Source organism: Phalaenopsis equestris, unplaced genomic scaffold (assembly GCF_001263595.1).
Source record: "Phalaenopsis equestris unplaced genomic scaffold, ASM126359v1 Scaffold001314, whole genome shotgun sequence".
Taxonomy (NCBI): Eukaryota; Viridiplantae; Streptophyta; class Magnoliopsida; order Asparagales; family Orchidaceae; genus Phalaenopsis; species Phalaenopsis equestris.
In genome coordinates this window covers 217,200-227,002 of record NW_018165753.1, presented here as the reverse complement: position 1 = coordinate 227,002, position 9,803 = coordinate 217,200, and the positions used below count along the sequence as shown (strand labels likewise).

The 9,803-nt window shown below is 31.4% G+C and overlaps 1 protein-coding gene across 2 annotated transcripts in view; it reads right to left on the bottom strand.

Moving 5' to 3' along the window:
• LOC110033981 (protein YIPF1 homolog) overlaps window positions 1-4,806 on the bottom strand; it is a 29,636-nt gene extending 24,830 nt beyond the window's left edge. Inside the window, exons 1-4 of one of the 2 annotated variants that reach the window (XM_020738179.1) lie at window positions 4,465-4,806; window positions 4,231-4,255; window positions 4,053-4,127; window positions 896-1,055 (exon numbers count right to left, since the gene is read on the bottom strand). In XM_020738179.1, coding sequence (XP_020593838.1) covers window positions 896-1,055; window positions 4,053-4,127; window positions 4,231-4,255; window positions 4,465-4,518 — 314 coding nt within the window. In that variant the 5' untranslated portion in view covers window positions 4,519-4,806. Of the gene's footprint in view, window positions 1-895; window positions 1,062-4,052; window positions 4,128-4,230; window positions 4,256-4,464 lie in introns of both variants that reach the window. The other variant, XM_020738178.1, reaches the window with a different exon arrangement.
• Between the last annotated feature and the right edge of the window lie 4,997 nt (window positions 4,807-9,803).

The window sequence follows — 9,803 nt, the reverse complement described above, 5'->3', positions numbered from 1 at the left end:
TTTTGTGTGATAGAAAAGTACCGCTACGACTGAAAGGAAAATTTTATAAGACGGTGGTGAGACCTGCAATGCTCTATGGCGCTGAATGTTTGCCTTTAAAAGAGAAACATAATAAAAAAGTTAAGTGTTGTCGAGATGGGAATGATTAGGTGGATGAGTGGCTTTACACTTAGAGACAAAATGCGGAATGAATATATTCGTGATAGGGTTGGTGTAGCTCCTGTGACAGACAAAATTAGAGAAAGTCGTCTTAGATGGTTTGGTCATATTAAACGTAGACCATTAGATGATCCGATTAGGAGAGTAGATGTTTTAAATTCGACTTGTGTTAAGAAAGGCAGAGGTAGACCTAGGAAGACTTGGGCTTATTGTATTAAAAATGATCTTAATTTACTAGAACTAAATGAAAATATGACACTAAATAGGACGCAATGGAGAAAAAGGATTCATGTAGCCGACCCCACGTAGTGGGATTAAGGCTTTGTTGTTGTTGTTGTTGTATAATTGTTTCTCCACTATGCAGAGAGAGAACACACACCGAACAAACTTGCGGCATATATTTGTGCTTCAAGACAATTAAAAACCACAAATATAACATATGTTGTTGTTATTTGTAATAAATCATCATATTCAGAGTAAAGCCTCCCTTTTAAGTAATTCAAATATACAATAGTTCAACCACAAAAGTTAAAAAGCCAGTCCTAAATACGCCGTCGAAGGTAATACAGTCATATTAGAACCAGAACTATCAGTAAACATTGGCAATTAGTACTAATGTTGTGACTGGCAAAATGAAATATTTCCAATTGGGCAAAATGAAAAAATAAAATTAAGTTCAGAAGTTTCATTCCTCTAAACTTTCATTATTGCAAAAGGGAAGAAATAATCAACTCACAGATCTGGATTAGAATGTACTTTTGTATAAAAACCATCCATAGGATACAGTGCACCAACGAGCCTATCAAATACCATATCAGTATCGACATTGAAAAATGGTTGGTAAGATGAAATGCTAAAATATCCATTCCAACTGCTTGTGCTCTGCACGTCTTCACCTGCATGTAAGTTAAAGCAAATAATGAAGCTTACACAAGCAAGCATATCCAAAAAAAATTCTATCTAAAGTTCAAATCAAAGCCCATACTTATTTTTAGGGGCAATTAGATACATAGCACAAAATTCTTAAGTATTTACGTATCTCACCCCAAAACTTTAATATTTACACATAAAGCACTCAAATCTTTAATATCACATAAAAAATAACACTATTGCTACTTTTACAAATGAAATACACATTTTCATGCATAGGTTAAAGCACTGAAATGCTATATATGTAAATATGAAAGTTAAGGTGTGAGATATGTAAATGCATAAGAATTGTGTGCTACCTGTGTAAATTCACTTATTTTTATGGCCTATCATCCAGCTTCAATGAACAAAACAATTTATAATGATGTTAGCATGAAACAAAATATCAAAAAAATATCAAAAAAACACAAAAGCTTATTATCAATTAGTGATAAAATAGTTAATGAACTCTTAGTGAAAACTTAAAAGCATTTATCTGATCACTGAACAAAGAGTTCAAGCATCGTAGTTTCTTAGATAAAAGCACAAATTGATTAATAGAAAATCTCACTGAAAACACGCTTTGGAATGTTCCAAGAAATTCCCAATCAACAAAAAGGAAACTTTGCTATTATAAAAAATAGCAAATAAAACTGAATAAACGATGCCTGAAAACTTTAAGGAAATTCCTGGTGGATAGCACTGGTTTAATTTTGCCAACCATTGGTGTGATTTTTTCATGCAATCTTATAAAGATACATGCCTCACAAAAAAACAAAAAACAAAAAAAACCTCTTTATTCTTCCCTGGTCTAATTCTTTTCAGAACAATGAAGTTTTTTGGTATTTACAAGTCTTAACTATTCATTTCTTAGGGTATGAGATTGCGAGATAGTTTGACAGATTCTACAAGAGAATGGCTTAATAAAATTAGCTCATAAAAATAACTGGGGATTGAATAAATCAATCAAGTAAAAATTTTCATATAAGAAATTCATGTCCTAGGCTGAGCAAGTCTGAACTGAAATAGCCAAAATGGGGATATGACATTCGCCATATACTAATAATTGTATGAGTGGGCAACTAATTCGGCCAATTATTAGCATATGGCGAATGTAAACTAGGCAGACGAAATAAACTCTTACTATATAGCAAATTTCACTTGCCATTCTAGTGGTGCCTGGTGAGCAAGTTACAACCTTGCAACCCCTCTAGATTTGTACTATTATATAAGAAAGTGTTCTTGTTGTAATTAGGAGTTCGTTTCAAGAGCTTTGTGTGCTGGACAATTTTGTTAATTTTTGCAAAAAGTGAGATTTGACAAATAATTGGACATTGTTATTCGTTTTGGGTGCATGAAATGAGTGCTAGCATCTCATAACCTTACATAAATTGATAATTGAAAAAGAAGCTTGCATGTGATCCAATCTTATTTCTTTTTGAAATGTGATTAGATGTTATGTTCACATATTTATAGTGCTTGGTTGTATTGATTGCAATATTTACAGAACTTTTACTTTCATAAATTCAAAATAAATTTATTTGTAATATTAATTATTGTTAATTGGGACTTTCTTACCAGTGAATCCTTCATGTTTCCGATTGAGAACTGTGATTCAACTTCTTGTGAAGTGAGACCTCACGCAAGTGAATCTCACTTTATGATTGTTGGGTGTACTTTTTATGTAATTGCTAATGTTAAATGCAAAGCGTCTATGTACGCGCCTACACTAAAAATGAATGAAGATGTACAAATTCTCACATGTGTTTATAATGCTTTACTTATAGACTATTTAACATGTTTTCCAATATAATTTTCTCTAAAAGGCATGTTTTTTATATTGCTTTAGGAATTACTAATTGAGTAGATTGCTGACAATTTACGCTTAGGTTTCTACAAAAGAACAATTTAGACTTTGAGAAATTTGACAAAATAAGTGTGATTCTACACTATCCTTAGTCATGTTTTTTTTTTTTTTTTTTTTTTTTTTTTACCTAAGCTTCATAGAATTATAAAGTGTAACCCTATAACAAAATGTTTCAAATATGGATTGTTTGTGCATGTAGCTTCATCTATTTGTGTCGTTAGACTTAATTGTTGTGTTGTTGGATCTCTTGTAGTGATAGTTTTGGATTGGACTATCTAATTATTGTTTTAGTAGATAATTATGGGTATCAATTGCTTTTGAATTTATGAATTGTTATATCACTGCATAGATATGATTAACAAATGATATAGACTACTATTATGTGACTGTGTGGCCGTTGTATGGACGAATTTTTTCGCGACAATTAGACAAGGCATGACAAATGATCAACATCAAATTCTCTTCATGCCAAACAAACAAAAACTGGAACATTGATAAGGAGCTTTGGATCTCATATCATGCATTCATATAATGGAGTATTTTTCTGCAAGCAAGACTGGACGGTCAATTTTGCTCGCTTATTGGAATTTTATTAAATAAAAGGGAGAAAAATTTTATATCATAAAATAGACGAAAAAAGACAACGGAGCAGTTTATTGTGGTGGGAGGGAGCATTGAATGATTCCAACGGTGAAAGTGTGACTTAAGCTCCATTTCTGACGAAAATATGACTTCCAGTAGATGGGGAAATTCAGAATCAGAGTGAAACCGCACATAGGCAATTAGAACAAAAACACATAAGCAAATAGGCAAAGCAGATGGGCAGGCAGACCTCGACTCAGTGAAATTTTTTATAAGTAGTTGTTCTAAGACACTTTCAAGCGCTGCTTATAAAGGAAGAAAACCAACATTGAGGTCCAATCCAAGAAAATAAAGCCTGATTCATACAGCGCCACTGTCCCCCTCCGATCCAGATTCAACAATGTAGACCATAAGGAAGAAACAGGAGGCAACTGTTACAGCCTTGCAATTTAGGCCAGCTGGTGAGCCAAAATAACATCCTAAGCCCCAAATTTAAAAGTACATAAAACTCAAATGTGCAAGAAGTTATTCTCACCATATGGAGTCCCTGGTGCTTGATAGCCTGAAGCGCTACTACCAGGCGGAAAGATTTGCAAATTCGTCTTCGGAACTACAAAATTGAAAGGATTTTCAAATCAAATAGATCAGGAAGAAAGGCAATATATATTGACGAAATGCAAAGCTGCAACTTAATACCCCAATCGGGGCCCTACCTCGACTTTCTTCAGCAACCACTGCCTGCAACAACATAATTGCCCGATAAGAAACCATGTAAAAACAACAGTTAAAAAATGTTTTTTAGGCAGAGCAGAATGCATTCCACCCATTACATTTATCCTCTAGCGACTGGAAGCAGAAATCTCAAAAAGAGGATCCAGGCGATGGCAAAAAAATAAAGAATTTGATGAAAAATGAATAAAACACGGTGGGAGACAAATGGGGCGCACCGGCACCGAGCCGACCGAATGGCTGGTAGGAAGACTTGTATAGCCTTCTTCCATGAAGGATCAACTGCTCCTTGGATATGAAATTCTTCACCTTAGACTCCTCATTTTCCCATTACGGAAATCCCGATCGAAGCTCTATGCCTCCTTGCTAGTAGAACAGCAATCTAGAGGTGGCTTTCCTGTCTCCAAATACAGAGAACTGGTAGAATTTCTGGTGGAATCGTCGCCCGATCCGATAACTGATCTAGAGTTTCCTTTTCCAAGGTCTCTGCTTTTTTTGTAATTATTTTTTCGTGAGACGCGGCGGGGACGAGGAGCGGTGGCTTGCCGGCTTGCTGATTCGAGTTTTGTAAAAAAGCGCATGGAAATAGATAATTACCACCCTATGTAAGTAAAAATGTAAATAAATATTTGATTCGTCAGATACTAATCCATAATGTCAATCATTTTAAATGGTTTGCATTGCTCGTTATGATTAACTAGTTACGGCCTTTGAAACTAAAGCAGACCTCTAATAATGTGACTTCTGTAATCTCAACAAAAATGAGGTTAATAATCACCGATAACACATTAAGTGATTAAAACATTCATTAAATATCCTTACAATTTCCCCTAATCATTGTCAGGTCCATCATTGACTGGAAATATACTTCTTTAAAATGCTTTTATAGAGTTGCATGCTTATGTTTATTTTGTTCTGCATGATTATAAAGTTACATAAATCATTAAATTTTCAATGGTAATCAAACATTATAGACTTATCAATAGTTATCACTGGTTATGGTGGCATTGGCCAATGAAATGTGGGTGATGATGGTCGTATACAAGTTTCTTGATAATTGTTGAGGTGATGGATATAGTGGATATCACTTGTTTGAAAATGTGCTAATGGTAATTTTTTTCTATATATTTGTTGTGGATAGTTACTATTTTTGCTTGAGGTGGATATTTGGTTATAGATGGCTTTTCTAAAAATTTCTAAGCTCGTTGGTTGCATCGAAATCATAAATCAAACATTTTTAAACCACTTATAATACAACGTGGTATTTTAAAAAAATTGAAAATGTGCTAATTGCAATTTTCTTCTATATATTTGTTTTGGATAGTTACTATTTTTGCTTGAGGTGGATATTTGGTTATAGATGGCTTTTCTAAAATTTCCTAAGCTCGTTGGTTGCATCGAAATCATAAATCAAACATTTTTAAACCACTTATAATACAACGTGGTATTTTAAAAAAAAAAAAACTATTGTGATGGAAAAAAATAAAGATTTTGCATTAAAGAAAAAAAATATGTAAAAACTGTTGTGATGGAAAAAAATAAAGATTTTGCATTAAAGAAAAAAAATATGTCTCATGTCACTTTTATTTGGCCTACTTTTTTGTTGAACAAAAGATATGCACATTTTAAAATAAAATAATGGATACAATAACCTATCAGTAAAGAGAACAAATTATCAAACGCCATAATACATTTCTAGAAGAAAGCTGCACCTAACAAATTGCCCATTATCAGAACCACTTGAAGTTGGTTTCTTAGGATATATATAGTGAATTATAAGTATTTGTAATTTAAAATCATGATCATGTGTAAACGAAAAAATGGAAAGTAACATTTCAAAAATTTACAAATCAAAATTTGACTGTTTGATTTTACAGATACGATAAAATTCTAAATTTATTTAAGAGAAAATGATAATTTTGCATTAACTAATGCAAATAAAGCTTCTTTTTAATTATTTTGGATGGTCGAAGTAAATTGGAGATGGCGTGTATATCAGCAACTAAAATTTAGACAATAATGAATAGTCCCCTTCTATTTCCTTCCTTTTATTACTTAAGCAGAGTATTATAAAAAACTATAAAGATGTTTTAAAATAAAATGAATATGTTTTTTTTTTTTGTTATAATGATATATTTGAAAGCAATTAAGAGCAAGGAGAAGGGCTTTGAAATTAACAGCCAAAAGAAATATGATTTTGGCATGCTCATCTCCTAAGAGGAAAAAAATTATGATTTTTCTTAATTATAATTACTTCTGATTGTAATGAATATCATATTGTATTAAATATGTTTTTTCTTGCTACCATTACTTTTACAAATATTTACAAATCTAGTCAAATTATATTTTGATCAGACCCCACTACCACATACACACATAATTATCTCATGATAATATTAGCTTTCAACCAAGGGTGTCCTTCAACAAAATCGAGCCTTAAAATATTTGAAACATTTAAAACTCTTAAAAGTATATAAAATATTTTAGATATATACTATAATTACATCATCCAAGAGTAATTAAAGCCCTTGTACTTGTTCTTAAGTAATTTTATCAATGCCCAAAAACCCAAGTCTTATGTTGTTTGCTAAACTTAAGTTTATTGTCATATTGTCTTCTATATAATATATAAATTATACTTGAAATTCTTAAAAAATTTTGAAGGTTCACATATCATATGAAGATCCATTACTCCGACATTTTAAAGTGATTTTAGGATATGGAGTAGTCTCATTTCCCACACAAACTTTCTAAACTCAACCCAGATGGCTCTTGGATTGTCCCGCAGGTTACCCTTGATCAACCCTCATTTATTAAAATCTAACATATGCAAACGCCACATATAATTCTCAGCCTTTTTGGGAGGAGTTCTAAATAAATTTCAGCCCTTAGTGTGTTCTCAAACCCTCGGTCATGCCAATTTGGCATAAAAGCCCAAGTTCGAAAGTGACAATGCATTGTCATTTTTAAAAGATTTAGAATTCAGAGAAAATTGTGGAAGGTGTTATAATTAAAACTTTAAGAATGTTTGTCTCCGTATTTCATATTTGGTTAATTTTATTTACCATTATAAAAAATATGCTAAAAACTATGCTTTAGGAATTTTCATAAATGCATGTACTGTTACCAAATAACTCTGTCTATAAATTAAGCATAAGCATTTACTTTTTAATCTTATCGATACCCTATATCAATCTAGTAATTTAAGTGATAAGAGAGTAAACCACTTTAATAAAAATGTATTTTAACTAAGGTTGAAACAAACTTTTAAAGTTTTTAAACTTGCAGTATTTGGGTTTTATTTAATTTTAATTTTATTGTTCTTAGTATTGTTCATTATTTTAGTTTTAAATAAATAATAATATGATTTTTTTTAAATATTAATTTTACCATTATTTAAAAAATATACTCCCATTTTCATGTTGATTCTAAAAAATAATGAATCGGCATACTATTATCTTTCATAGGTCTAGAGAATAACTAAGTAATGTTAAAATTTGGATGTTTAGATCAATATTTCTAAATTTAATTGCGTAAGCAACAACATGAGAAAGGGAAAAAAAAAAAGATAAGAAGAGTGAGAAGGTGTAGGAATTAGCATAGATTTTGTTTCAATTTAAGCTGAGAGTGAGATGTGAAAGGAAAAGTATATAGAGTAGAAGACATAAATGTCGGGGGACTAACCCTTGTTATTATACAACAACAACGACAACAAGTATTTATGCCACTAAGTGGGGTTGGCTACACGAACCCCTTTTTCTCCTTTTGTCTTATTTACTCTCATATTTGCATTTAATTTTAATAAACTAATATCATTTTTTATACAAAATTCATAAACTTTTTTAGGATCACATCTACCTTTATTAAATAATTCAAATCTAAAACATCTTGGATCATCAGATGATCGATGTTTAATGTGTTCAAAGCAATTAAGACGACTCCCTCTGATATTGTCTATCGCCGGAGGTACTCCAATCCTCTCACCAATATATTCATCCTGCATTTTGCCTCTAAGTTTAAATCCACTTATCCACTTCAACATTCTCTTTTACTTAAGCGTCTATTGGATTTTTGTACAATACTAAGATGTTTATATATCTCCATCACTCTCCAACACACAACGCTTATATATTTCAAATTAACCCCATTATAAGGCAAAAATAATAAAGCCTCCACATGTACATAACATTATTTTTCAAAGGATGCATATAATTAAATTCGAATGCACTCACATGCAACATTCAAATCCACTTATCCACTTCAAATTCATATATTTTCTTTCTAGATCAATATTTTCTAAATTTATTTGCATAAGCAACAACATGAGAAAGGGAAAAACAAAAATAAGGAGAGTGAGAAAATGTTTGGAATTAGCATAGCTTTTGTTTCAATTTAAGCTAAGAGTGAGATGAGAAAGGAAAAATATATAGAGTAGAAGACATAAGTATCGAAGTACTAACCTCTTGTTATTATACAACAACAACAACAACAAGCATTCATCCCACTAAATGGGTTTGGCTAAATGAATTCCTTTTTCAACTTTTGTCCTATTTACTGTCATATTTGCATTTAATTCTAATAAATTGGGATCATTTTTTTACACAGAATTTATAAACCATTTCAGGAACACATCCACCTTTCTCAAATAATTCAAATCTAAAACAACTACTCCCCAACTGGATCATGATCGATGTTTAATGTGTTCAAATAATTTAAGACGACTCTCTTTAATATTGTCTACCACACGAGCTACTCCAATCCTCTCACTGATATATTCATCATGCATTTTGCCTCTAAATTTAAATCCACTGGAACATTTTCTTTTTTTTACGTGTCTATTGAATTTTTGTACAATATCAAGATATTTATATATCTCCATCACTCTCCAACACACGATGCTTATATATTTCAAATTAACCCCATTATAAGACAAATACAATACACTCTCCACATGTACATAACATTATTTTTCAAGGGATACATATAATTAAATTCTAATGCACTCACATGCAACATTTGAATTATTATTTTTCTTTATAATATAATAATCATAAATCACTTCAAAATACTCATAATAAATTATGTATTTTTTTTTAGATAAAATAATATTTATAATAATCTTAGTATAGATTATATATTAAAATTATGTGAATCAATATAAAAAATTATTTATGAATAGATAATGCAATTCATTTTTCTTTTGTTAGGAAAGCCCATTGACTACACCGATATGGGAGAAAAATTTGCGTACGTAAGACGTACGCAGCGCTGCGTACATAATGAATATTATATGGGCGTTATATCGACATTATATTCGCATTACAGTATGTATAACTTATCTATAATTTTATTAAACTTATAAATAAGTTATGCGCTTCTATTTTGACATATTTATAGGTCACATGTAATTTTTGAGGGTTTAGTGAAAGTTTTTTTTGGAATTTATAAACGCAGCCCTGCTTTAAGGGTCCGTTTGGGGCAGCTTGTGCGTTTCAGGATAAGCTGTTTATCCTGAAACGCGGCCCGCGGGCCGGGCGTAGGGGTCGACCCGCGGTCT